At 62.7% G+C, this 27,626-nt stretch overlaps 1 protein-coding gene across 1 annotated transcript in view; it reads left to right on the forward strand.

Moving 5' to 3' along the window:
• The window catches only part of PLXNA1 (plexin A1), a 45,091-nt gene extending 19,425 nt beyond the window's left edge, over window positions 1-25,666 (forward strand). Inside the window, exons 9-31 of the mRNA XM_034996623.1 lie at window positions 2,134-2,334; window positions 4,242-4,338; window positions 4,420-4,613; window positions 4,718-4,869; window positions 4,963-5,083; window positions 5,377-5,513; window positions 6,385-6,552; window positions 7,010-7,103; window positions 7,238-7,477; window positions 7,561-7,704; window positions 8,047-8,281; window positions 10,779-10,921; window positions 12,592-12,848; window positions 13,136-13,202; window positions 15,868-16,014; window positions 16,123-16,282; window positions 17,080-17,183; window positions 17,454-17,550; window positions 17,899-18,089; window positions 18,282-18,451; window positions 19,994-20,206; window positions 20,288-20,438; window positions 22,236-25,666. Coding sequence (XP_034852514.1) covers window positions 2,134-2,334; window positions 4,242-4,338; window positions 4,420-4,613; window positions 4,718-4,869; window positions 4,963-5,083; window positions 5,377-5,513; window positions 6,385-6,552; window positions 7,010-7,103; window positions 7,238-7,477; window positions 7,561-7,704; window positions 8,047-8,281; window positions 10,779-10,921; window positions 12,592-12,848; window positions 13,136-13,202; window positions 15,868-16,014; window positions 16,123-16,282; window positions 17,080-17,183; window positions 17,454-17,550; window positions 17,899-18,089; window positions 18,282-18,451; window positions 19,994-20,206; window positions 20,288-20,438; window positions 22,236-22,331 — 3,579 coding nt within the window. The 3' untranslated portion in view covers window positions 22,332-25,666. The remainder of the gene's footprint in view (window positions 1-2,133; window positions 2,335-4,241; window positions 4,339-4,419; window positions 4,614-4,717; window positions 4,870-4,962; window positions 5,084-5,376; window positions 5,514-6,384; window positions 6,553-7,009; window positions 7,104-7,237; window positions 7,478-7,560; window positions 7,705-8,046; window positions 8,282-10,778; window positions 10,922-12,591; window positions 12,849-13,135; window positions 13,203-15,867; window positions 16,015-16,122; window positions 16,283-17,079; window positions 17,184-17,453; window positions 17,551-17,898; window positions 18,090-18,281; window positions 18,452-19,993; window positions 20,207-20,287; window positions 20,439-22,235) is intronic.
• Window positions 25,667-27,626: the final 1,960 nt, after the last annotated feature.

Here is a 27,626-nt window from a genome sequence, read left to right on the forward strand (position 1 = left end):
GGGGGCTGTCCATCCCGTGTGCTGGGAGCCTAGAGCCTGGGGTGTCTGGCTGGGCCGGCGTGGGAGTCCCGGTGCCCAGCATCGTGTAGATGAGGGAACCCTCCGACTGACTGGCAGGGCGGCTGGTGGGTTCTTGGAGTCATTTGAGGGTACTGCGTAGTAATTGATAGCAATTAGGTAGTAATTATTTTAGAGCTTGGGCAAGGCGCTGACTTTATTTATGAACAGCCAGGCTACCTTTCCTAGAACCCGAGGCTCTTAGAACCAGGACAGGCCGACTGGGGCACCTGCCAGGCAGGGAGTGGGGATGCAGAGTTCCCCAGGTACAGCCTGAGGGTCCAGAGCCTGGCCTGGAAGCCAGGGCCCTTGCTTTTGCAGTGGACAGCAGGCCTGTTGGTTGGACAGGGCAGGAGGGTGTGGGTCCTGCTGGCTATGGGGTGTGGGGGAAGCCGAGGACATGCAGCCTGCCTCAGGCTGTTCCTCACAGAGCCTCCCCGGCTAGCCTCCACCGTTCCCTCTGGACCTTTGTCCACTCCTTGATGTAACATCGCACATCAGGGGACAAGGAGCAGTCGGGGGCAGACCAGGGGTAGGCAGGGACCTTGGGTGTTTGGGTGGGGGGTGGTGTCTGTGTGAGCAGGTGGTGTGAGAGCCAGGGTGTGGGGACGGACAGTGGGCTTCCCCGGGAGTGTGGATCACAGGAGGCCCTGCCAAAGGTGTCATGAGGGTGGGCAGGGGCCATGGGGCAGCAGGAAGCTGCTTAGTGACCCCAGGGTCTGGGGACCTCAGGGAGGGCTGTTGTGGGCCTCAGTGGGGCAGCATGTGAGGACCCTCCTGCGGGGTTTGCACGTTCAGGGCTGGACTGCAGGTGGTCCTGGGGTCCAGGGAGGTCACTTGGGGAAGGGGCCCATCCCACGGATCTGCTTTTTTCAGTTGTAGTCCCAGGTTTTAATGAGGACTTTACTAAGGAGTGTGACACAGGCCCAAATTTGACTAGTCCCATTGCTCAGAAGGCCTTGAACTCCTCACCCTCAGGTTCCCTTCTTTCCATCTCTGGTTTTGGTTTGGATCTTGTCGGGTGGCCCCTGAGGAGCTTGGTGCCAAGGCATAGCCTCAGCCAGACTCCAGCCTGATGCGGGTACAGAGGCCCCACCCCAAGAGAGAGACGGGGGCCTCCTGGGCAGCAGAGATGGTATCTGTAGAGGGAGGTATGAGGCTGGGGGGTGAGAGGAGCCAAGTCCTGGTGGCCAGAAAGAGCCAGGGCTGCTGGGGGTCCAGGAGGGGCAGCCAGGGGCTGGGGAGGCAGCAGGAGGATCCCCGGGCTTGGGGGCTGGCCGGGGCACCTCTTCAAAGGCCAGGGAAGCGCTGGTGTAGGTGTGAGCCCCTGAACGTGTGGAAGGCGGCCCTACGTACATGTCTCCTCATCACCCACCTCTCCCCGGTGGAAGCATCCCTGCAGACCCAGCAGCTAGCGGTCAGCCTGCCTGGCTGTGCCCTGCCACAGCCTGGGCTCCCTCCTCAGGCCCCCACAACCTCGATAGAGCCAGCCCGGGCCCAGGCCCGCCTGGGGAGCTGCCGCAGGGTTTAGGGATTACGGCCTGTTTTCAGCAGCTCTATTTAAAGCCCAGTTTAGCATAGTCCCGCGGGGCCTTCTCCCGCCACTGCTGCAGGGCTGTGCTGCAAGGGAGCTGGGCCGTTGCATCAGTCATTGTTGCCGAGAGGCTGGCCCTGGGGGCCCGGGCTGTTTTCCTGCCCAGCTCTGGCTATTTTTACATGCTCCCTGGGCCCCCAGCTGAGAGCTGCCAGCCCCAGCACCCCTCTTGGCTGCTTCTGCCTCAAGGACCTTTTCAGCTGTGGGCCAGATGGGGCCCCCTCAGTGGCTGAACAGCGGGGTCCTAGAGCGCCGGGCAGGCACTTGGGTGCACAAGGGAGAGGCCACAGCCCTGCAGGTGCAGAATCCAGGCCTCCCACCTCCAGCCCAGCTGGCTCTCTCTGAGGTCCTCAGTCGGCCAGTGTGTGAAACGAGCACAATGATGCTCGAAGGCTCTGTGCACAGACAGGGGTCAGGGCCGTGGGGAGGGTGCACCGTGCTCGTGGCGCCCAGCCCTTCAGCCGAAGCCTTGTCGCCCCCAGGACTGTCCGCAGATCCTGCCCTCCACCCAGATCTACGTGCCGGTGGGTGTGGTGAAGCCCATCACCCTGGCCGCCCGCAACTTGCCGCAGCCACAGTCGGGCCAGCGCGGGTACGAGTGCCTCTTCCACATCCCAGGGAGCCCGGCGCGTGTCACTGCCCTGCGCTTCAACAGCTCCAGCCTGCAGTGCCAGAACTCCTCGGTGAGGTGGGGGGGAGGGGGGGGGTTGCTGGGCATCCCGTGTGTGGTCACCCTCGTGGCTCTTAGCACAGAGACAGCGCATGGGCAGGTGTGCCCGGGACGGCTCAGAAGGCACCCTTGGCCGGGCCGGGGTGTGTGGGTGACAGGGCCGCAGGGGTGACACGCCGAGAGCCACCCAGACGTCTGGCAGGAGCACATTGTAGACGGGGGAAAGGGTGACTTACTTAGACAGATGGGGTGGGATATGGCAAGGAGGCCAGGCTGGTGTGCAGGACGCCCAGGGGCCAGCCTCGCCCGTGCTTCCGGGAGGGCCAAAGTCAGGGCCACAGGGCCCAGGCGCTCAGCTCCTTTTCTGCATCTGGCGGCCAGACCCAGAAGCTGTTCACAGCGGTTGGGGTGGTGCACCGTAGCCGGGGGTGTTGCCCGAGGGCCGGGGAGCAGTCATGTTTGGAGTGTGGAATCTGATAGGGTAACAGTTCCAAAGCCTTTAGTCAAGTCCAGTGAGTTCAGTGATGGCGATCTTGCAGACCCACATCCTTTGCTGGCGGGTGCGGGGAGTGGTGTCGAGCTGGTGGTCCTAAGACCGTCCTCGAGCTCTCCCCGGCGGGCTCTGTGGCAGCTGACAGGCCTTGGTTTCCCCACTGTTCCAGAAGAGAGTCCTCAGGAGAGAATCCCAGGGAAGAGGCCTCTCGTCAGAGGTGTGGCCTCCTGCCAGTGGTGGTGGCTCCTTGGCCAGCACCTTGTGTGTCCATTGGGGTGGGTTGGGGGTCCCAGCAGCCTCCTGGGGGCAAGTCAGCCACTTGGCCAGGCCCCTGTGGTCTGCACCTGGCTGGAGAGGCCCCTACATCTTCCCGCCTGTCCTGCCCTTCCCATCCTGTCTCCTCATCTGTCACGCCCTCCAGCTGCCTCTCTCCGGCTCCCACGGCCCGGCCACTTCCACTCTCTCCTTGCTCTCCAGCTCTCTGTCTGTGCCTGTATTCCCTGTTTCTCTGCCATCCCCGAGCCTCTGTCCCCTCCATGCTGCACTTCCCCCGCCCACCGGCCCACATTTGTCTTTCCTGTGACTGTTGAAAGGGAAAAGGGAGTACCAGGGAATTTGATAGGATCCAATTAAATTCCTGCAGATAAAATAGTGATGAATTGCTCTGGGATGGAGTGGAGGTCCTCAGCTGCCGAAAGTGGGACACAGCTGGGAGTGCTGGGCCTGGGCTCCCCGGGGGAGGGGTATGATCCCCGAGCCCAGCCCAGCCTGGGGGGTGGGAGGGCAGAGCTTTCCCTGATGCTGCTTCCTGCAGCCTGAGCCCAGGGCTCAGGGGCACGCGTCTTACACCTCAGGGCAGTCCTGGTGTTGGGATTACTGAATCCATTCAGCAGACAAAGAAACAGGTTCCTAGAGAATCCCTGAGAAATAGCCGAGGGGGCCGGTTGGGAAGTTTTGGTTCCCTGGTGGGGCGGACTACAGGGGGAGGTGGGGGGTCACCCTGGAGGGTGTGCCTCATGGGACTGCTGGGGACAGGCTTGGCTGGAGAGCAGGGATTCTGGCCACCAGAAAGGAAGCCCTGTGTGTGTGGTATGTGTGGTGTGTGGTGTGTGTGTGTGTGTGTGTGTGTATGTGGTGTGTATGTGTGTTTGGGGGGTGGTAGACCAAGGCAGAACTGGGTGTGACAGCTTAGCCATCTCGGCTGGCTGGCAGGTGGGTGGCTCTGTGGGATTTCCGGCTCCAGATTGGAAATGCCATTTTGGACAGGCAGAGCCCCTGGACTCTGTCCTGCCGAGCCCGCTCCCAGGGGCCAGTCCCAGAGGTAGCCAGGAGGGGCAGGCGGGCCCTGACCCACTGCCCTGGGCAGTGGCCTGCAACCCCCAAGTCTAGGCTGTGCATGTGACCATCCGCCCGCCCACTGCCCACAGTATTCCTACGAGGGCAATGATGTCAGCGACCTGCCCGTGAACCTGTCGGTGGTATGGAACGGCAACTTCGTCATCGACAACCCTCAGAACATCCAGGGTGAGCTGGGCAGGGTGCCTGGGGTTTGTGGGGGCAGGGGGAGCCGAGGGTGGGCTGAGCTGACCGCGCCCCTCCTCACAGCCCACCTGTACAAGTGCCCTGCCCTGCGGGAGAGCTGCGGCCTCTGCCTCAAGGCCGACCCACGCTTTGAGTGCGGCTGGTGCGTGGCCGAGCGCCGCTGCTCCCTGCGCCCCCACTGCCCCGCCGACTCGCCCGCCGCCTGGATGCATGCCCGCCACGGCACCAGCCGCTGCACCGACCCCAAGATCCTTAAGGTAGGCAGCCCCCCCAGCCCCCCTGCCCCTGGCCGCCTCCCACTCCTTGCCCGGCTCAGCCCGCGGCGGACTGCACGGGTGTCCCAGCCCTGGCCTCTCCGCAGCTGTTCCCTGAGACGGGCCCACGGCAGGGGGGCACGCGGCTCACCATCACAGGCGAGAACCTGGGCCTGCGCTTTGAGGACGTGCGGCTGGGCGTGCGTGTGGGCAAGGTGCTGTGCAGCCCCGTGGAGAGCGAGTACATCAGTGCCGAGCAGTGAGTGCAGCCCGGGCCGTGCGGGCGGGCAGGGGCGCCCCGACCCCCCGGGCTGGACCCCGCAGCCCGCTGAGGCCCCTTGGCACCCCGCAGGATCGTCTGTGAGATTGGGGATGCCAGCACAGTGCGGGCTCACGATGCCCTGGTGGAGGTGTGCGTGCGAGACTGTTCCCCCCACTACCGGGCCTTGTCACCCAAGCGCTTCACTTTCGTGGTAAGCCCCCCTCCCCCCCCGGTGGCTAAGGGGGAGCTGTGCAGGGACTGGATTGAGCTGCTGGTCCTCCGTGGGTCCCCTCATCCTGCAACACCTCTGTTCTGGTCTCCCCTCCCCTCCTTGTCTCCAGGCCCAACTCCAGGTCCCTCCTGCACACTTTGGGCCCTGCCTGTGGGCTGCGTATGAGAGCCCGTGTGCACACAGGGCCTGGGGCCCGGCTGGAGGTGCAAGTAGGCCTTTGGCCTGAAGGGCAGGCCTTCCCTGCCGCTCAAGCAAGCCCCTTTCCCCCATAGACGCCAACCTTCTACCGGGTGAGCCCTGCGCGAGGACCCCTTTCGGGTGGCACCTGGATTGGCATCGAGGGCAGCCACCTGAATGCAGGCAGCGACGTGGCTGTGTCTGTTGGTGGCCGGCCCTGCTCCTTCTCCTGGTATGGGGTGCAGATGGGGAGTGGGGGGCCAGGGCAGGGCCTGCCTTCCCTGGGTGGTGGTTGGTTCACATGGCTGCATGCCCCCTCCCGTTGCCCAGGAAACAAGGAGGGGGTTGTGGAGAGCCCGGCTGGGGTGATCACTATGGAAACCAGAGGGGGAGAGTGTTACCATGGAGACAGGCTACCTCCTAGAGCAGGCAGGGCAGGGCAGGCAGGGTTGGTGGGTGGGCAGGGCCTGGACCTGAGGGGCGGGCACAACTGCCCTGTTTTGGTGTGAGGGAGATCCCTTGGGAACACAAGTATTTAAAAAAAAAAATCTTAAGAGAGAAAAAAGAAATCTTGACAAAAGCCCTGAGGCTTGAAGTGGATAATTTTAGATTAGGGATGATAATGGAACGGCCCTTTAAATATTTTCCTGCGGTAATTATCCGCTATCAGACTAATTATTGGTGTTTGCAGCCTTGCTGCAGGAGCGGGCCTGGCGGCTGGGGAGCCTCCGCTGTGCTGAAGGAGCTGAGGGGACAGGGACCCAGGTGCAGGCAGTGGCTGGCTGCTGCTCGCTGGGGGTGACCAAGTGCCTTCTCCACCCTGGCCACTTCATTCTGCCTCGTCATGGCCCAGGCTTGGGTTGGCTCCGTTTTCAGATCAGGAGACAGAAGCGGGGAGGGGGAAGGAGAGCGTGCGCCTCACTCGCCTTAGTGAGAGTTGGTGCTAGCGTGGCCCGCTGGGAGACACACAGGTGGGCAGGTGAGGCCTGGGGAGGTCCAGTAACTGGCCCACACACCTGTCTGTGATGGAGCCTAGACGCATAGCCCACCTTGTAAGCGAGCCCTACCACCTGTGTCCTCACTGTCCCCCCTGGCCTCTCAAGGAGGAATTCCAGAGAGATCCGGTGTCTGACACCCCCTGGGCAGAGCCCTGGCAGCGCCCCCATCGTCATCAACATCAATCGTGCTCAGCTCACCAACCCGGAGGTGAAGTACAACTATACGGAGGACCCCACCATCCTGAAGATCGACCCCGAGTGGAGCATCAACAGGTGGGTGCCCCCTCCAGCCTGCCCTGAGCCCCAGCGACCCCATCTGTCCTGCCGAGGGTGGCGCTCCTGCACCCGCCTCTCTTTCTGCTTCTCAACATTGGGCAGGGGTTGGGAGTAGAATCTGAATGGGTGTATGAAGAAGATCCAGAGCGCTACCGTGCCCTGGATGCAACAACCCGGTTTGCGTGTCAATCACGGAAACAGATTGCCCTCTAAACTCTGGGATGCTGAGCTCCTCAGGAAGATCAAAGGAACACAGTTAAGGTGCCCAGAGCCACGGCTCTCAGGACGATGGACCGTGTCCACCTTGAGACGTGGTTGGTGCCATTAAAGGTCCGGTGCGTGGGGATTTTAACCTGTCAGCTGTCTTTGGGGGGACCGACTGGCATGTCTGGCCCAACCTGTGTGCTGGGCTCGGGCAGAGCTTCCCCCCATGACCTCCTACCCCATCTTCTAGCGGAGGGACCCTCCTAACGGTCACGGGCACCAACCTGGCCACCGTCCGCGAACCCCGCATCAGGGCCAAGTATGGAGGTGTCGAGAGGGAGAACGTGAGTCCTTGTGGGACCCCCAGCAGCTTGTGCCACTGCAGGGGGGATGTGGAAGGAAGGTGGGGGCCCCCATGTGTTGGGGCATGACTCCATGTGGGGAGAAGCCGGCCCAGCATCCACACCTACATCCCCAGAGCTGCCTGGTGTACAACGACACCACAATGGTGTGCCGGGCCCCGTCGGTGGACAACCCTACGCGCAGCCCGCCAGAGCTGGGGGAGCGGCCAGATGAGCTGGGCTTCGTCATGGATGACGTGCGTGCCCTGCTGGTGCTCAACGCCTCCTCTTTCCTCTATTACCCGGACCCTGTGCTGGAGCCGCTCAGCCCCACGGGCCTCTTGGAGCTGAAGCCCAGCTCCCCGCTCATCCTCAAGGTGGGCCATTGTGATCTGGGTAGGGGCACAGGATGGGGGGCTTGTGGGGCAGTCGGACTCTCTGGCTCACCCCACCCCCACAGGGCCGGAACCTCCTGCCACCTGCGCCTGGCAACTCGCGGCTCAACTACACGGTGCTCATCGGCTCCACACCCTGCGCCCTCACTGTGTCGGAGACCCAGCTGCTCTGCGAGTCACCCAACCTCACAGGGCAGCACAAGGTCACGGTGCGTCCATGGTCCACCCATCCATGTTCTGGCCCCAGCTCTGGTCTCCTTGGCCCCACCTGCCTTTGACCCACTGACCCTACCCCACCCAGGGCAATCCCAACTCTGTGGCTGAGCCCTAGACTTGCCTCTGGCCCAGAGGGAGCCGAGCTCAGCCCTCACCCGGCCCTGGTGCCCCCTGGTGGGCCTGGCACCTGCTGAGTCCCCACATCCCCACCCTCTGCCCACTCCAGGCCAGGGGCAGGCAGGTGCTGTGGGATTCTCAAGGGGCATGGTACCAGGGTCCTCCAGAGCTCCCAGTGGGCAAGGGGCCTCCTGATTGGCCTGCACCCCCACCCACAGGTCCGGGCTGGCGGCTTCGAATTCTCGCCAGGGATGCTGCAGGTGTATTCAGACAGCTTACTGACCCTGCCCGCCATCGTCGGCATTGGCGGGGGCGGAGGCCTCCTGCTACTGGTCATCGTAGCCGTGCTCATTGCCTACAAGCGCAAGTCTCGGGACGCCGACCGCACGCTCAAGCGGCTGCAGCTGCAAATGGACAACCTGGAGTCCCGCGTGGCCCTGGAGTGCAAGGAAGGTGCGTCGTCAGAGCTGCAGGCACACTGTGTGGGGGAGTGGGGAGCACAGGGAGCGGGGCTTACTTGGCTGTCGCCACGTGTGAGCCAGGTCTTGTCCTCCCCACGATTCTGCTCAGTGTTCCACCTTCCTGACGCCTTTGCTGTGCCATGCTCAGGCTCGGGCAGACGGGCGAGGCCCTAACCAAGGCCTGCAGCTGGACCCTGGGCGAGCACAGCCTCTGTGGATGTTACTTGAGACACAGACTCTGGAGCCAGAGAGCTTGCGTCTGTGACCCTGCTTGGCTGCAGGACCTTGGACGGGCACACGACCTTCTTGTGTCTCAGATTCCTCATCTGTAGGATGGGCGCGGTGATTCCGTCCCCAGGGCCAGGCATGGCACCAAGGAGCAGGGGCCCTTTCTTTAGGCCCTGAGTACGTACAGACCTTGGCTGGTACTGGTCTTTGTCTTCGAGGGGCTGTCTCAGGAATGAGGCCACAGCCCAGCCTCCTAAGACGGGCTTGTGTCCCTTAGGATCTTGCTGTGTGAGTGGAGGAAATCAGCTCAGGTCATTAGGGAGACGTCGTGTGGGCTTTTGTGCAGGGAAAGTCTGGGGCACAGCTGGCTTCCAGCATGGCCGGGCCAGACCCTCAGCTGCGTCTTCAGTGATCCCTCCCTGTGGTGCCAGGACCAGCACAGGGGGCAAGCTCAGCTTTCCCGCTGAGCCCAGCCCTGCCCAACTCCTGATGCCACGCCTGGTCATGTGCCCCCTTCCCTGAAGCCTGCTCCCCTGGAAGCCCCCGAGTGAGAGTGGGCAGACCCCAAGGGCAGGAGGGGGGTACCCCAGAGAATGGGTTGGGTTCTGACAGGCAGGGGCCACAGATGTCAGAAAAATGTGAGCAGTGGGCTCGGGTGTCTGCAGGAAGGGTGAGGGAGGTGGGCCCCAAGTTGGAACAGAGGCCACCCCGTCTCTGTCCCTCGTGTCCCAGAGAGGCCAGTGTGCGCAAGGTCCAGGCTCATCCCCGGCAGAGCAGATACTGCCCAACCTACCCAGGCGCCAAGGGTACTGCTGCAGGGTGGGCAGCGGAGAGGTGGGTGCACAGGTCAGGGCCCGCGTGGAGCCCTGGTGGCCTAGGATGGAGGCCCTGGGCTGCACGCTGGCCCCCTGAGGGGGTGGGTTCGGCTGCCGTGTGTGCTGCAGGCTCTAGGCGGCAGAGCAGCCTTGGCCTGTGATGGCCATCCTCAGACCTGGTTAACTTCTCTGGCTGGTGTGAGGTGGTACCGCAGGGCTGGGTGACCAGGGCACGGGGCCAGCCTGGGATGGCCCCTGTCTCCTCATGGCCCCCGGCTTACGGCCTCATCGGGGAAATGGGGGCGGTCGCAAGGGGTGGACGGAGCCACACTAGTGGTAATTGACAGGTGAAGGACCTGTCTTAGGTGCCAAGAGCAACCTCAGACGTTTTGCGAATGCTGGCCACAGCTCTGGGAGCAGGTGATGGGAGTGTTCCTGTTTGGGGCATGAGGAAAGGGAGCTGAGGGGGAGGCGGGGTGTGAGGCCCTGGGGATGACTGCTGCATGGGGGCCTTGTGCCTGCAGCAGGCCGGGCGTTGGGCTGTTGGTGACTCCACCGGGACTACAGTGTCCCGTTTAGTCAGGACCCTTGCCTGTCTGAGAACTGAAAGGTCCTGGACTGACCCACCCACCCCATGGGACACAGGCGGGTGTGTGAGGCTTGGGTGGGAGTCAGGTGGCCTAGATGGGGAGCTCCGTGGGCAGGGAGAACCTCGGGATGAGGACAGCCGTGTGCCGCGGCCAGCACACAGGGTGCCTTTACCTGCCAGCGCAGCGTGGGGGGCAGAGGCCGGCGGGTGCTGCGGGGCTGGCCAGGCGGCGATAACCAGACGCCTGGCAGCGGTGCCCAGGAGGCGAAGGCCCCTGCTCTTAATTAAACCTGCCAGCCATCCCCCAGAGCCCGCCTCGCGTTCCTCTGGCTCTTGATCACATAGTGCCTCCCTCGGGCCGCTGCAGGGCGGACACCTCCCAGCTCTGGAATGTTCCGTTGAGGCCTACCCCTTCCCTGCCTGGCTTTGTTTCCGAAAGAAGCAGAGCTGCCCTGAGCAGGGTGGGCAGTGGAGAGGGCCCGCTGGTCTGAGCTCTGCGTGTGGTGGTTGTCACAGGGGAGCCCGGGCGGGCAGTGTGTGCCCCAGGGTGGTGGAGGGAGCCGGCACCCATAGTTTCCTTGCCCCCCGGTGCCAGCGTTAGATGCAGGAAGCCCCTCTCAGCCCGGCCTCGGGCGCAGAACCCTCTTTGCTGTTGTCTGGTGCATCCTGGGACACATCAGAGGGACAGAGTTTTTGTCCATGTGTTAGCACTGGGAGAACTGAGCGGTTTCCTTAAGGTTACCCAGCCAGCAAGCTGCAGAGCCAGAGTTGGAGCCTGGCCCTGAGGGTGGGAGGGCTGGGGGTGCTGGGCCTGGGGGCTGGGGGGGCACCTGTCTTGACACTTCGTCTGGCTGCAGCCTTTGCGGAGCTGCAGACGGACATCCACGAGCTGACCAATGACCTGGATGGTGCCGGCATCCCATTCCTCGACTACCGGACATACGCCATGCGGGTGCTCTTCCCCGGGATCGAGGACCATCCGGTGCTCAAGGAGATGGAGGTGGGCTGTCGGCTGGGGCTCACTGGGACCTCTGCCCACTGCTGGGGCTCCTGGTTACTGTCGGGCAGCCTGAGGCCCCTGGGGGATGGCCCAGACGTGTTGGGAGGGGCCCTGGGCGGCAGGGCCCTCGGCTCCCTGTAGTGCTTCTGCAGTGGCAGGGAGATGGGCCTGGTGGGGGCCTGGGGTCAGGGCTGGGCTTCATCCCAGCCAGCCACCTGGGCTGGAGCCTGGATTCATTGGGGCCTGCCTCTATTTTCCTGAGGCCCCATGTGCATCGTGTACTGCCTGTGCACGTTCACCTGGCCTGTCTCCTGGCTGGCTCTGGATGCTGAGCCTCACCGGGCAGGGGGCTACTGTCGTGCAGACTGGGAGGTGTGGGGCTCAGCTGGAGTTTGCATGGCTGTTTGGGGTGAGTGTGTGGCTGATGCAGCATGGTGGCCCTCATGGAGCTGGGCTTTGGCTTTGTGGAGGTGTTGGCCGTCCTCAGGCTATTGGCATGAGCTTGCTGAGAGGAAGAGGGCTGGCCCTGAAGTCCTCTAGGAGCCCCCAGCGGCAGGCCAGGAGCCCAGTGCCCAGCTAGAAACAGGCAGGGGCTCAGCAAGTCAGCTCGTTCATGCCGTCCAGCTGAGGGCATCCCATCTCTGCACACTTTGGATGTGGGGGAGCCCCCTCCTTGTTGCAGCTCTCTCAGTGGGACAGTCCCTCTTGAGTTCTGCTGGAATGGGCCTTCCTATCACTCTGGCTCAGGCCCACGGCTGCCTTGGGCTGCTCATCAGCTCCTCATCCTGGGGATGGCTACCACGTCAAGGGCTCCACATGCTTTATCACATCTCTTTCCTGATGTGGCCATCTGCTATGCCCATCTGACTGCTCTCTTAATTGTGACTGTGTTCTTCTTGGGTCTTGTCACTTGTCTGCCTGGGCTGGGAGCAGTGGAACTGGCAGCCTCTGGCATGGCCTGGTGGGGAATCTCTTGTTTTGCCAAGCCTTGGTGTGCATAAGAGAGAGAGTAGGGGCCCTGGAGCCAGCCATGCCTGCATTCTACTTCTCCCCACTTCCATGTCATGTGGTAGTAAGCAGAGGGAGCGGGAGGCCACATTTACTCAGAGCACTCCTCCTTCCGATTCTTGTTTGCCCCCTCACCGTGCACATGAGGGAACATGCTGGGCAGGAGGAGATGGCCCAGGGCCACGAGGAGGGAGGTGCCACGCTGGGACTACCTGACCATACCCGCTGTGAGGGGGGATACTTTATTGTTCTCTGTGGAGTGGGGAAGGTGATTTCTGTTGTGAGTGCAGAGTGAGACCATGGATGTTCTGTGCTGGTGCCCAGCAGATGGGGCATTGAGTTTGGCTTCCTTCTAGCTACCAGAGTAAGGCTTCAGGAGGTGGCGGTCCCAGGGTCTGGCTGCAAAGAGGGTGGCCCTTGTTCTGTACCTCCCAATGACACTGGTCTGCCCCATCCCTGCCTATGGTGGGCTTCTCAAGTAGCCCCTGGACACATCCGTTCTACCAAGGACAGTTGAGGCCCAGGGACCTATTAGGGCAACATGTCCCCTGCCTTCGAGGCCTCCTCTCTGGCCCTGCCCTCAGCCTTCCCCTCCTGCCTCTCATGTGGGGGCTGGGTGCCCCTCTGGGTCTGAGCGCGCCTGTGGGCTGCCCCTCCCCCAGGTGCAGGCCAACGTGGAGAAGTCACTGACGCTGTTTGGGCAGCTGCTCACCAAGAAGCACTTCCTGCTGACTTTCATCCGCACGCTGGAGGCCCAGCGCAGCTTCTCCATGCGAGACCGTGGGAATGTGGCCTCGCTCATCATGACGGCGCTGCAGGGCGAGATGGAGTATGCTACGGGGGTGCTCAAGCAGCTGCTGTCTGACCTCATCGAGAAGAACCTAGAGAGCAAGAACCACCCCAAGCTGCTGCTGCGGCGGTGAGCCTGGACTTCCGACCTGCAGACCCTAGCTGGCACATCGGGCACGAGGGCCCCCACCCCAGGGCATGCCGCACCCGGCGCCCATTGATGCCAAGCCAGAGTTGCCCTGCTCCGAGGCCTGGCTCTGGGGCCAAGGGCTGGGGTCTCCATGGCAGCCCCCAGCCGCCTGATGCCTGCGGTGCCTTGCAGGGCCTGACCTTCAGCGCCCCAGGTGGGAGTGGGGTGGGCACAGTGGGCAGGCATGGCGGTGGAGTCAAGCCACTCCCCTTGTGTCGTGCCCCCAGGACCGAGTCAGTGGCGGAGAAGATGCTGACCAACTGGTTCACCTTCCTTTTGTATAAATTCCTGAAGGTAGGTGGCTGCTGAGGAGGAGGGAACATCGGAGGTGGGGTATCAGGCAGGTGGATGGGCTCAAGGGAAATAGAAGAAGAGAGAGGCACAGGCAGGTGGGGGGGCGGGTCTCAGCCCAGAGGGGCTCGGCTGGGGACTGGATCTCAGCAGGAACTCCCCTAGGACATGTGTCCCGTTAACCTCTTTCCTCTTCCTCTTCCTGGAGGTGACCATGCCTCACCCAGCCCCGAGGCAGGGGTGGACACCCCAGCGCTGCAGTGAGCATCTGGCTAAGCTGGAGTTTGGACCCAGGCCCACGTCTCAGTAGCTGAGCCCATGGCCCAGAGCCAGGGATGGAGGAGACATCTGGGCAGGGACTTCTCTGTGTCCAGCACCCAGTGCTGGCCAGCCTGGGGAGGCTCTCGGGGGCTCCTGTTGGCCCCTGTTGTGGGGAGATGGTGGCCGCCTGGGCCTCCTCTATTGTCTGGACAGGCCCCCACCCTCAGAAGATGAGCCCTGGAGACCCATGGCCAGCCTCAGAATAGAGTGGACGTTAGATACGGGTCCAGGTGGATTTTTTGGAGGGTGTAAGTAGTGAGACTGGTTATTTGCCCTTTAGAAATGAGATCATTCAGACCCAAACGTCTGCTTCCCTTAAGATCTAAAGGCTTGGCAGATAAGCCCGCAGTCCAGCTTGGGGGGGTGGGCAGCATAACCCGGTGTGTATGGTTCGAGTGTGCTCCCACCTGGTCTCTGGCATCTGGTTAATGCCCTACAGATGGCCAAGGTCATAGGCAGTGGAGCCCAGTGGCCACGGGTCGGGGCTGGCGCAGGTGGCCTGGGGCTCAGTTTTACTGTGGTTGCTTCTTGGTCATGGACCTTAGTTGCCGGAGTCCTCACTGAGTTGGGGATAGTGGTGGACTCTTGGAGGTGCCTAGGGCAGAGTCTCACCCTGACTGGGCAGAGAGGCGTGGATGGGATGCTGGGATGCAAGGGCAGGTGAGAAGAGGCAGGGAGTCAAGGGAAAGAGGGACTTGAGCAAAGGTGTGAAGGAAGGGAAGGCGTTAGCCAGCCCGAGGGAAACAGGCCCCTGAGGTGTGTGCAAGCTCCAGCGAGGGGTCCTGGGGGAGCCGGGCGGGGCTGGCCCGGTGGGGGCCACAGCGGGAGGGAGCAGTGGCAGAGTCTCAGAATCCTGGGCACATGACAAATGCCCCGTAAACAACATTATCATTGCACAAAACTGGGGGCCAGTGACAGACTCGAGCCTTTCTTGTGGATATGTAATTCTGTGCAGACCGTGCAGGGGGCACGTACGTGCTCATAAAATGGTGTTCCATAAGCCAAGGAAAGCAAGGACTGGTGTCAAGCCCTGTCTCTGTTCCTCCCTGTCTGGCCCTGATTCTGCACACCCAGAGAAGGAGGACTCATTTTGATGCCTGGTCTGAGAACCTGGGTTGGGTGTGTGTGCGGTGTGAGCGCAACAGGGCACGGCAGGTGGACAGGCTGTGTGGGTATGGTGCTGTCTGAGGGTTGTGCTTTGGGCTCTCGGATGGGGTCTGCTTTGTGAAGGGTGGTGACATGGGGGGTAGTGAGCAGAGGGAGAGGGAGAGGGAGGCCGCATTTACTCAGAGCACTCCTCCTTCCAATTCTTGTTTACCCCTCACCATGCACATGAGGGAACATGCTGGGCAGGAGGAGATGGCCCAGGGCCACGAGGGGGGAGGTGGCCATGCTGGGACTACCTGCCCATACCCGCTGTGAGGGGGGATACCAGAGACTGGCCTGGGCTGTTTCTATCCACAGTTGGGACCTGAGGGAGAAATTTCTGGTTGTAGGGACAAGCAGGTGCAAAGGCCCTGAGGTGGGGACACGCTTGGTTGGTGGAGGAGTAGGAGATGGCCTTGGTGGCTGTAGTGTGGGGAGCCAGAGGGCAAGTGGTCAGAGGCAGGGGCAAAGCAGATTTGCTGAGTGCCAGGGGCCCACCTCACATTGTCTTGGCCATGGACTCCTGTGTCCCACGGTGCTGGAGAGTCGCTGCTCCGGGTCAGTGTGTCTGCACCCATGGTTGCATTGGCCTTGTGCTCTCAGGTGATGGAAGGAGGGGCGGTCCTCTGCCTGCAGGGCTGGGTCCCAGCTAGGTGGGCCTCTGACATCCAGCCCATCACCGTCAGACACAGTGCTGTGCGGCACTGGGTCCGCCGTGCCTCGGGCCGTGGGGTGGGCCAGGGAGCCTGGGTGCCATGCTGGCTGCTCAGGTCAGACTCTGGAGAGTGGGGTGCTGGAGCACAGGCAGAGGGCTGGGGGCTGGGGTGGTGGGCCCGCTGAGGCCTGACCTGGGGGAGGCTTCAGGGAGGAGTCCCCCGGCCTTGGTCTTATTTGGCATAAACCCGGCTTGGCCACATGGCGTTTTTCTCTGTGTGCTCCTCTTGGTTGAGGCCACACTAGGATTTTCACTTCGAAGTTCACGGGCAGCTGGTCTGTTGTTTAACCTATTTATTTTCTTGCACCGTCTTCTTGGGGCTCTGGAACCAGGGTTCTGCTTGTTTGCTAAAAAGAATTTGGAAAAGTTGCTTCTCTCTCGTTGTGGGAAACGTGCACACGGCTGCACCAGAAGCGGGTTGCGGAGGGTGGAGGCGGCAGCCCCTGGGTGTCCTGGACACAGCTGACGCCCACCTGCCTGCTGCAGGAGTGCGCGGGGGAGCCCCTTTTCATGCTCTACTGCGCCATCAAGCAGCAGATGGAGAAGGGCCCCATCGACGCCATCACAGGCGAGGCCCGCTACTCCCTGAGTGAGGACAAGCTCATCCGGCAGCAGATCGACTATAAGACACTGGTGAGCGCGAGCCCAGCGGTCCTGTGCAGCCCCGCCCTCTCCATGCACCCCTGCACAGCACGTGCCCGGAGGGGTGGGGCTTGACGCCACACCCTGCCCTGCCTGCAGACGCTGAACTGTGTGAACCCCGAGAACGAGAATGCACCCGAGGTGCCAGTGAAGGGGCTGAACTGTGACACAGTGACGCAGGTTAAGGAGAAGCTGCTGGATGCCGTGTACAAGGGTGTGCCCTACTCCCAGCGGCCAAAGGCTGGGGACATGGACCTTGGTGAGCCTGACCGCTCGGGGAAGTGGGCTGCGTGTGCCAGGGGCCTGAGGCCACAGGCAGCGAGCTGGACACGGTGCTGGTCTGGGGGTGCTGCAGGCCGTGGGGGGGTCTGTGGGAAGGGATGTGGTCTGGGCTGGGCTCTGGAAAGCTGCTCCCGGCCAGGGTGAGGGGAAGAAGCAGCAAGTCCACTCAGAGGCTGCTGCCCTTCAGGGGACAGGCAGGTGGTGAGTGCCCGGGCACTGAGGAGGGGGTAGGCTTATCGGAGCTGGGGCAGGGGGCCACTCTGGCTCATGAGCCAGACAGGTAGGGGCGGCTGCAGAGCTAGAAGGGCCCGAGCAGGCGGGGGAGGTATAGGGCCCGGGGCTCGTGTGGTAGCTGGGCTGGAGAAGCCGGGGTGGGGCACCATGCTGGCCTCAAATGCCAGCCTGAGGAGGAGGGCCTAGAGCTCTGGAAGGCAGGGCATACTGCGGGAGGGCCGGGCTGCCCCCGGTGGAGCAGCTGCAACAGGTGGAGGGCTGCCCAAGGGGGTGTGGGCAGCAGCAGGGACACTGGGCTTACCTGCAGGGGTGCATGCGTCCTGCTCAGAGCCAGGATGGGAGCTTCGAGGAGGAGAGGAGCCCTGTCTCTCCTTTATCCTGCTGTTCCAGGCCTCTCACTAAGTGTCCACAGGATGCCCTGCTCCCTTGGGGCCTGTCCTTTCCCTCCTGCTATGAGAGGCCAGGATCAGGGGGAGGGAGCGGTGGGTGGGTGGCACCTGCCCGGGTGGCCTGCCCCTCCAGCACTCCCCTTCCCCCTAGAGTGGCGCCAGGGCCGCATGGCGCGCATCATTCTGCAGGATGAGGATGTTACCACCAAGATCGACAACGACTGGAAGAGGCTGAACACGCTGGCTCACTACCAGGTAACCCCCAGACTTCCTGACCCTCCGGCCACAGCTTGGGCCTCTCCTCTTGGGGCCCCAGGGCAATGCCAGTGTCCAGGCCCCGTGGGCTCTGGGCAGCGGATCTCAAGGAGAAGAGGATACAGGGGCCCCACACAGCCCTGCAGGGGCACTGCTGGGGACACTGAGGCTCAGAGTGGTGAGATGACTGGCCTCCAGGCTCAGACCAGGAGGGGGTGTCCTTTGGGCCCCTCATGATGGGTCACACATCTCCTGGCCCTCTGCCTGCAGGTGACGGACGGGTCCTCGGTGGCCCTGGTGCCCAAGCAGACGTCCGCCTACAACATCTCCAACTCATCCACCTTCACCAAGTCTCTCAGCAGATACGGTGAGGGGCTAGATGGGAACGGCAGGGCCCACAGGCCTGGATGGGACGCCTCCCCGGTGCTCCCTGCTGCAGGCTGGGAGGGGGCTTCTTCGTGGCTTGTCACTTGGAAATGGCTTTTCCCCCAAATGTGGAGGCTCCTTTTCCCCAGACATTATGTAGTAGTCCTTTCTGCCATCTCCCTGATGTTTGTCTGTCCCCAACAACCCAGGGTGGCGGGGCTGTTGATTCCAGTTTTCAGATGAGGAAACAGCCTCAGACGGGAGCTGCCAAGGCCACCTGGCCAGCACCAGGGTAGGCACTGGGTGCTAGGTGTGGAGGGCCCCCCACTGACGAGCAGGGTGCCCACAGAGAGCATGCTGCGCACAGCCAGCAGCCCTGACAGCCTGCGCTCACGCACCCCCATGATCACGCCCGACCTGGAGAGTGGCACCAAGCTGTGGCACCTGGTGAAGAATCATGACCACCTGGACCAGCGGGAGGGCGACCGAGGCAGCAAGATGGTCTCCGAGATCTATCTGACGCGGCTGCTGGCCACCAAAGTAGGCCCTGGTGGGCAGGTGGTGGGCATGTGGGGGGCGGGGGACGGCCAGGCCTGGGCCTCAGAAAGCAGAGCTCAGAGCAAACCCCTCATCCTCACCCTTATCCTGTGGCAACCAGCTGCCCAGGCCACCCGGGAGGCGAGGGGGGCAACCTGGCGGCCCCCCTGGACCTCTGCCCTCGCCTGCCTGCAGGGTACGCTGCAGAAGTTTGTGGATGATTTGTTCGAGACCATCTTCAGCACGGCGCACCGGGGCTCAGCCCTGCCGTTGGCCATTAAGTACATGTTCGATTTCCTAGACGAGCAGGCTGACCAGCACCAGATACACGACTCAGACGTGCGCCACACGTGGAAGAGCAACTGGTGGGTTCGGGAGGATGGGGCGTGGCGGGCGCCCCAGGGAAGGGAGCAAGGGCACTAGGGGCCCAGCCAGGGAGGGCTGGGGGCTGTGGGGCCACGGGAGGCTGGCCCCCAGGGACAGGTTTGCCCGGGTGAGGAGAGAGGCCCCCCTGGGTTCACTGCCTCCGAGCTGAGGCCAGCCCCTCGGCGGGTGCGCCTTCCTGACTCACCCATCTCGGGGGCATCTGATGCCTCCCCGCCCAGGGTGTGGGCATGTCCTCTGCTCCAACCTGTGGGACCTGCCTTAGGCGTGGGAGGTGAATACGTGTGTGTGCCCATGCCTGTGGATTCATGAGTGTCTTTGGGTGTGCGTGGCTGTGTGCAAGTGTGTGAGTGCGGGCTTGCGTGTGAGCAGTCGGCTCAGTGGGATGGGCCCATTCTCGCCGGCTGCAGTGAGGACAGTGAGAGCCAGTGCTCCTGAAGCCCTCCCCCCTCCCCCTATGGGGCCAGCAGCCACCACCCAGTCTGGCTTTTGTCTCTCTGAGCCTGACCCTGGGCCCTTGGCACCATTTGCCCTATTACAGAAGCTCCTTTGCCTTTGGCCTCTGGCATCTTCCTCCCTTGTCCCCTGGTGACCTTAGCCCTCCTAGGACTTTGACCTCTACAAGCTTCCCAAGCCTGGGATGCAGCCCTGGCCCTGGTTGGGACCCACCCTGGGCCTCCAGCTCCACCTGAGCTGCTTAAGAGGGTTCCATGGGGCACTGGAGAGGGGGCAGCGCCATGCAGGTTTGCATCGTCCAGGGGAATTTTCTGTGATGGTGGAATGTTCTAGATCTGTGCTGTTCAGAGCAGTGGCTGGCAGCCATGTATGACTACTGAGCATTTGACAGAGGACTGGTACAACCCAAAATCTGGATTTTTACCTTCATTTAATTCTGTAAAGTGGCACACATGGCCAGTGGCTAGTGCGTACCCTAGCTGAGGGCTGTCCTAGAGGTGGCATCTTGGATGAAGAGGTCAGCTATCTGGGGGGCTGTGTCTCCTGGACCCCTTCCTGGTCTTGCTTCCAGGGCCCATCTGGGTAGGAGAAGGGGTGAGCCAGGCCAGGTGTGCCCTGTCTTGGGGGTGAGCCTTCCCCTGGAGGGGAGCCTGCTTAGGTGTGAGCCAACCCCCTGGTGTGCCTGCATGAGTGTGTGCCTTCCATGGGGGTGAGCCAGCCCGGGTGTGTGTGACCCTTGATGTGAGCAGGCATGCAGGCCTAGGAGGACTGTGGCCATGTGCATTGGGCACCCAAAGGTGAGGGAGCACTTCTGGGTCTGTACGTCTCACCCATGTGTGCCTCTGAGGGGAGGGCTGCCCTCCTGGAGGCACTGGGGGGTGGGATGCACTCACCAAGAGTCCTGGCTCTCTCTGGGCCTCAGTTTCCCCACCTCCATGGAAATCCGTGACCAGTGTGAAGGTCAGAGCCAGGAGGGCTGCAGGCCTTCTGGCCGGCCCCTTCCCACACCATCGGGAAGGGATGCTGAGGCCCTGTCTGACCGTGCACCTGGGCCCACCCGCCCACAGCTTGCCCCTGCGCTTCTGGGTGAACGTGATCAAGAACCCGCAGTTTGTGTTCGACATACACAAGAGCAGCATCACGGACGCTTGCTTGTCAGTGGTGGCCCAGACCTTCATGGACTCCTGCTCCACGTCTGAGCACAAGCTGGGCAAGGACTCACCCTCCAACAAGCTGCTCTATGCCAAGGACATCCCCAACTACAAGAGCTGGGTGGAGAGGTAGGCAGCTCCAGGGGGGTGGGCGGGCAGGCAGGCGAGGGGCCAGGACCCCACTCACGGCCCACCTGCCGCCGTCTGCAGGTACTATGCTGACATCGCCAAGATGCCTGCCATCAGCGACCAGGACATGAGCGCCTACCTGGCCGAGCAGTCGCGGCTGCACCTGAGCCAGTTCAACAGCATGAGCGCCTTGCACGAGATCTACTCCTACATCACCAAGTACAAGGATGAGGTGAGCATGCATGCTGGCCCTCACCCAGAGCCCCCTGTCCCACACCTGCCCAGCTCAGACCCCTGCCAGATGCTGCCAAGCAAGCATTCTCCGTTAAAGCCCCTTCAGCTACCCCTGTCCCACCAGCCCCTCCCCACATCTCAGGGCTGGCCGGGCGCTTGCCTTTTCCACTCTGCACCCCGACTGGCCACTTTGCTCACCGGGGCAGGGAGGGAATGCTGTCTTGACTCCCTGCCAGGCCTGGCAGTGTCGGGCTGGGCTGCACTAGGTCAGGGATTGTGCTTCTGGTCATTGTGGGGCGTGGGGGAGTGGACGGCAGTGTCTTTCCAAGGTGGAGACTGTGGGTCAGTGAGTGCCTGTGCCCTGAGGGCCCATTACAGTGTTTATTAGCCTGGGTGGATGTCTCCAGGGCAGGGCACCAGGCCTTTCCTCAACCTTTAGCACCTTCCCCTGCTGACTTGGAGTGAGGCTTCAGGAGGCCTCCCAGGTGTCTGCCGAGCTGGCGCTCCCTGAGCTGTCCGGGGAGGGAGGATGGACTTACAGGCTGGATTGGATAGGGCACAAAGGGCTGGAGCAGCAGGATGGGCCTGGCCAGTGCCAGGGCCCTGAGGCCAGAGTGGGCCCTGTTGCAGGACGGCAGAGGCGGGGAGGCTGAATCAGCCGGCCCTGGGGGAGGAGTAGGAAAGGCTGAGGCAGGGTTCCTCGCTCGGTATACAGGCCTCGGGGAACTTGGGCTGTTCCCTGAGTGAGATGGGCCTTCAAGGTTTAGAGCCGTGATTGTACTGCCAGATAGCAGGGGACGAGAGGGAGGCAGAGACCAGCAAGGCTGCAGCCGTGCTGCTGGGCCATGGGTTCAGGGGCTGGGTCTTGCCTATCGGATTGGCTGTGGGCCTGACTCCAGACCTGTGGCTGAGTGACAGAAGTGTGAGGCAGGCTGCAGGAGGCAGGGGTCTGAGGGGCGAGGGGTCCAGCTATTCAAGTGTGAGGGGACAGATCTGAGAGCAGGAGAGTCTCAGGCTCTAGGCCCGAGTGTGGGATTGGCAGCCAAGAGAAGGAGGCATCCGTGAATGGAGGAGGCAGCCCCAGAGGTGAGTCCAGAGCCGGGAGGGGACAGGCAGAGCCTTGGGACTGAGAGCCAGGGACAGGCCACGGCAGATGGCCGAGTGTGGAGGAGGATGAGTGACCTACAGGGTGGGGACTGAAGCCTGCCTTCTTTAGGCCCCCGAGGGAAAGCAGAGGGGAGCTAGCAGTCCTTTCTGAGGAGCTCTGCTGTAACGGGGTGCAGAGAAACGGGAGGTGGTTGGGGGGGGGCTTGGGTGCAGGGAGGTGGCGGCGGGGCTGTGCTCTGGTGGGCTGACTGCCAGTAGGACACAGGAGTGTGGGCAAGCAGAGGGCCCAGCGAGGGCTCGGTGCCTCAGGCAGAGCTGGGGTGCAGAGCAGGCTGTGAGGGGGTGGTGTCTGTGCCCCGTGAGGCCAGGCCCTGCTCTGACAGACCTGCGCTGAGAGCCCCAAGGGCTGGCTGTGATGAAAGCCCAGTTTGGGGGACAGGGTAGGCATGGTGACCTGGGGGACTCATTCTCTACACTGGGGTCTTGGGGGTCCAGGCTCAACCCAGGCTCCTCAGCTGAAATGGAAGGAGTGGAGCCTAGTGCAGACTCTGGAGTCCCCGCTGGTGGTGGCCGTGTGACATGCTCCCTGGGCACCCCTCCCACTCCCCACCCCGAGCTTTCTTGTACCCGCCCCACGGGAGCAGGTGGCCCTGGCCAGGCCCACTGATGCCCCCGCCTACCCCCGTAGATCCTGACTGCCCTGGAGAAGGATGAGCAGGCGCGGCGGCAGCGGCTCCGGAGCAAGCTGGAGCAGGTGGTGGACACAATGGCCCTGAGCAGCTGAGACACTCGGCCGTCACCGCCCAGCGGAAGCTGAGCGACAGGGCCCGCAGGCGCGGCCTCCGTCTGACAGCCGGAGCTGGAAGGCCCCGGAGGCAGCCTTGCCCCAACTGTGCCTCGTGCCAGGGCGCTCGGGGGCCGGGCGTGCGGTCCAGTGTCCTCCCGGCCCTCCCCCTCCTCTTCCTGCCTGGCGGGGGTCCCAGTTCTTCTTGGTGTGGGGGACCGTGCCTGCAGTGCCACCCGTGCCCAGAGCTGCTCACCACGGGGCGGGGGGAGCCCGGCTGTGACCAGGGGCTCCTGGGGAGGAGACGGTGCCGCCGAGGACCTGTGGGTAAGGCTGGAGCCCTCCGGGAAAGGGGTAGCCGGCCTGGTCCGTCTCCTTGAGGCTGTGATGCCAGGGTCAGAAGGGCCAGGACGAGGGGCTAGGAGGGCGCCAGCCGTTCCCGGCATCCTGGGCGGAGTGTGAGGCCCGGGCCCCGGACGGCAGCCCTGGGCGGGGGAGGCCGAATGCCCAGGGCCCAGCCGAGGGGAGCTGAAGCCGGCCCGCCTGCCGCTGCCCGCCCGCCGCGTCTGGCACCCCCACGCTCGCTGCTGCACCACCGCCACCATCCTCCGATTCACCGCGTGCTCTCCGCGGCCGCGGCCGAGGCCGGAGCGCCACGTCAACCTCGCCCAGACAGGCCCCAGCTCCCTCCTGTGGAGGGGCTGCAGAACGGTTCGCCCAACGCCCCCACGTGACTTCCAGAAGGACTCGGTGACTCCTTTCCTGTCCTCAGGGCTGCGCCTCTGGGAGCCACTGGGGCCTGGGGCTCCGGGTCATGAGCGCACGTTCCCGTTATTTATTCCCCCACAGTGCCGCTCCCGGCACCAGCCCCTGGGCGGGTTGTGCTCTCCGGCCGCGCGGGTCTTGGGAGCAGCCCCCGGCCACCCTCCTCCCTCGTCCCCCCTCTGTGTCCCCTGCTCTCCACATCCACCTTCAGCGGCTTCTGGTCTGGCATCTCTGCAGCGCGGTGGGACATCTGGGGGACTTGTTTTGGTTGTTTTAGGGGAGCACTCTGGGTGGGCAGCCGGGGCTGTGGCAGGGCCCCTGGGAGTAGGACGCAGTGACCAGAGGTCCTGGAGGTTGGCTCTGCCCATCCGCCCTCAGTGAGCAAGAAAGAACACGTTTTTAATTAAAAGAACTCTGTACATATATATATATATATATGTGGCTCTAGCCTCAGTCTCCAGCCCCAGTGGGGTCCTGTATAGTTAACTGGAGGAGGAGAAATTTTACAGTGTAGAATAAGGAAATTAAGGCAGTGGGAAAGCAATACCAAATGGTCGTGGAGGAAGTGGCCAGGGCTTCCCCCGGTGGCGTGCCCCCAAGGCCTCTGCCCCTCGACCTGCGGGTCATCCTGTTTTCATTTGTTGACGTACAAAGGAGAAACCTTCTCGCTGGCCCCTCGAGAGTGTCCAGGGCGCGGGGCCGTGGATTCCTGCATGACCGTGCTAGCGTTTAGTCTGACTTGATCTTTTTAAAACTGCAAGTGTTGAATACTAGAGGTTGTTAGACCCCTTTTTTTATGTTTTTTAATTAATCAGTCACTTGTGAGGAACAAACAAGCGGCCCGGCCCCTTTTCAAGTTCACTTTTTCGACGGTACTCAAGATTCCCACGGACTTTAAGGGACAGCTAACTGTGGCCGGCCCTGCGCCCACGGGCTGCCCGTCTTGGGGTCCCCCCTCCTAAGCAGCGTGAGCCACACCCTGGAGATGAGGTCAGGGGTCGCTTCCTCCCGTGAGGGAGCTCCGTGAAGTCGGAGCACTCCTGGTGCAGGAAGCTCCTGGCACGGGCCGGATGGGGGACCCATGGGCACCGGGCAGGGCTCGGGCCTCCTGCGGCTGTGCATGCCCCGCTGGAGCTCAGGCCGCCCCCAGCCCCAGCACAGCCCCTGTAGACTTGTCCCTGGGCAGCCCAGCTGAGGCTGGTCTGGCTAGAAATCTGGCTGTCTTTTGTTAATGGCTCGCCTTGGCCTGGATTCTCGTCCCCGGGTGCACCCCTGCCTCCCCTCTGATGTCTGGCCGCGCCTGGGGGCAAGCCTCATTCTCCCTGAAAGTCTTCCCAGGATGCCGGCTTCTATGTGAAGCCCCTGTTCTTCCAGTTCCGTGAGGTCAGGTTGGGGTTCCTCGGCCCCTGTGTCCCTCCTCTTCAGAATCTAGTTCCGGCCCCTTCCTCTGCCCTCCCTGGTCCCCGCAGAGCCGAGCCCCCTGTGCCTGCCTCTGCGAGGTGACAGGTTCCAGGGCGGGGCCCTCCCCATGCCCTTGTCACTTGGACGGTGGGCGGGCAGGGCAGTGGTGGCAGAGGGAGGCCAAGCACTTTAGCAGTACCTGTTTACATGCGAGCCCGTGGAGCTGGTCTTCGGCCTGCCTCACCCCTGCAGCAGATCCCGCGCGCCTGCCTTCCTGTTGGGTCGTGCAGTTAGGCTCTGCCTCCTCGTCACTACTTCTCACGGCCCTCCCAACCCTGTAGCACCCTACTGACACCTCTGCGCATCCTCCTGCCAGGGGCTCCCACCCCAAGCTCCGACACTGGCACGGCGGCCTGGCAGGAACCTGGAACTGAAGCCCTGCTCTGAGCAACGGCGGTGGGCGCCCCTCTGCCGTCCCAGGGCTTGGGGGATCCAGGCCTCAGTGTGGGCTGCAAGGGCTCCCAGCCTGTCCCAGACACTGCTGCTATTGCCTGCCCTGCTACAGGCCACTCCTCCCCACCCCCCTGCCCGGCCTTCCCGCCCCTCCCCGCCCTGCCCCCATCCGCACGGTCTCAGGAGTGCCCCTAGACAGCTCACACCTCGCTCTGGGAGCCTGGTCTCTCCATATACCTCGAGCTTGCCCTGTATTCCCTGACCCAGGGCCCGGGGAGCCGGGGCTGGGGGCTGTGGAAGAGGGACCTGGGGTGCCCCAGACGGAGGGCCCCAAACCTCCCTCCCACCCTCCCTGGTTTGGCCTTGCTGAGAGTACCCCCCACCCCCGGTTCCCCAGTTCTGGATCTGATGGCTCACGTCGTTGGTGCTACACAAACTAGAATAGATATATTTAGAGAGAGAGAGATATTTTTAAGACGAAGCCCACAATTAGCTGTCCTTTAATGCCACAGAGCCCCCACCCAAAAGAAGAGTGATCACTCGGCCGGCCCGAGCCGCCCGCCCGGAGGTCGCTCTCCCGCAGGAGCAGCGTGGCTGACGGGCGCTCGGCCCGCGGATCGTGTAAATACACGGCTATTTCCTATTTTACTGTTCTTCAGATTTAGTACTTGTAAATACACACACACATTAAAGAGAGATTAAACATTTTTGCTAAATCTCTTGGCTCTGAGTGTTCGTTGCTGGGAGGGGTCTGGGCAGGGCCCACAGCCCGGCAGGCGCGCCCTACACTCCAGTGCGTCTCCTGCTTGGCACCGGGCCCCTTGCCCGCCGAGCTGGGTGCTGACGGCTCCCAGCGGGGTTCGCACCAGCACAGCCGCGTCATCCCAGAACTGCCTGCAAGAGCAGGCTCTTGGCCACCGCCGCTTGGCCAGGCCCCGGGGGTTTGCTGCCCTGGGGTGGGAGCGCTGTGCTAGGGGGTCTGGGGACCTTGGAGGCACTCAGGAACTGTCAGACTGAAAGCCACCAAGGTGTGAGCCCCTCAGGGACCCCACACGCTACTTGTCAGAGGTTCTGCTGGTGCTTCTCCTGGGCAGCAGGGTCAGGAACACCCGGCTCGGAGTGCTGGTTACGGGGGTGGGGGGGGCTTGTCAAAATGCAGATCGTGCTCCAGAGAGCCAGGAGGGGCCTGGCCGCCCCAGGGCCTTCGGGCCACCTTGGACAGCGAGGGCCCTGAGCCGCGTTTACCAGACTCTCTCAGCCAGGAGCATTCTTTTTGTTGGGAGCCCCGCAGCTGAGGAACCCAGTGGGGAATGTTGGCCTTTGCAGCCCAGACACGCTCTCCCATCCCAGGAAGATCTGGGCCAGTACTCTTCCGACGAAAACGGTGTTGTACAGTCTCTGCTGGCGCGTGGCTCTGCCCAGCGGCCCCGTCTCGAGGCCCGTCTCCTCTAGGGCCAATAGGGATGGCTGTTGCTGACCCAGAGGGTAGGCATGGCATTAGCAGTGGTGATTTTGGATGCGGCAGGCCTGTCTCTGGGTGGGACAGGTGGGACACGTCCCCAAAGGACATACCTGCCAATGGACCACTTGTAGCTCAGCCACTGTCCAAGCGTGGCTGGTGGATGGACTGGTTTGGACCTCTATGGGTAGGGGTTCTTACCCCCAACAGTTGGAGAGCTGGGGGGCACACAGGTGCTGCCCAAAGCCACACAGTGGGAAGTGACAGAGCCAGATCGAAATCCGGCCACAGCATATCAGGAGGGAGTCTCCCAGAGAGCCCCAGCAGCTCTCTCCGCCTGCTTTCCTGCACTGTCTTTCCTTTCTGAGGGCTCTGACAGTGGTCCATAAATCATAATCAATACCTCCTGCTCCAAAATGGGCCTGTCCTGACAGCCGGGCTGCAGGCACTGAGCTCAGCGCCAGGCTCAATTACTAAAGAGAAATCAGTGTAATCACCATGAAATTGCATCGGAAACAAATTTAGCAAATGCGTCCCGTTTGGGGTGTGACGTGGCCTGTTCTCATGGCTCAGTCCCCTCCAGCTTTCCGGCACAATCATCCCTGCCTCAATTACCCTCGTTAGGCCGCCGGGGGCTCCAGCCCCACCAGCCCGAAAGTAGGCGATGGCCTCTGAGTTGCAATCAGCGCTCACTGCGCCGTGATCACGCGTAATTACACAGTGAGCACCGTGCCGGGGGGGGGGAGGTAGGGGCCTTCTGATTGCCGCACACATTGGCTCATCCAGGGTATTAAAACCATCAGCTATTAATACCAGGGCTTGCCGGCTGCACTGAGCAGGGCATGTCAATGGGGCTGTCTGTGGATGGCAGAGGGGTGAAGCTCTGGTTTGCACTTGGCAGGCACTGGGCTAGAGAATCAGAAGCTGGAGGAGGCCAGAGTCCACTTGGGAAGTTCCTGCAGATGTCTCCGAGGGGCCTTGGCCCCATTGTGCCCCTTTGGGGCCTTCCTGGACACCCAGGAGCATATCAGATGGTTTTGCTTCATGGGGATGTGTGGCCTTCCTGAAAATGGACAGGGTGGGGCCATGTGGCTTGTGGAGATCATTGGATGGTCAGTGAAGTGGCTTGGGGCACTTCTAGGTTGGGCATCTAGTAGTCCTGCAGTGAGGATTCTGGAAAGCAGAACCTCTAGCCAGCCTGCATTGGGTGCAGGGCT

Source organism: Mirounga leonina, unplaced genomic scaffold, assembly GCF_011800145.1.
Source record: "Mirounga leonina isolate KUSES-001 unplaced genomic scaffold, KU_Mleo_1.0 Mir_94, whole genome shotgun sequence".
NCBI lineage: Eukaryota > Metazoa > Chordata > Mammalia > Carnivora > Phocidae > Mirounga > Mirounga leonina.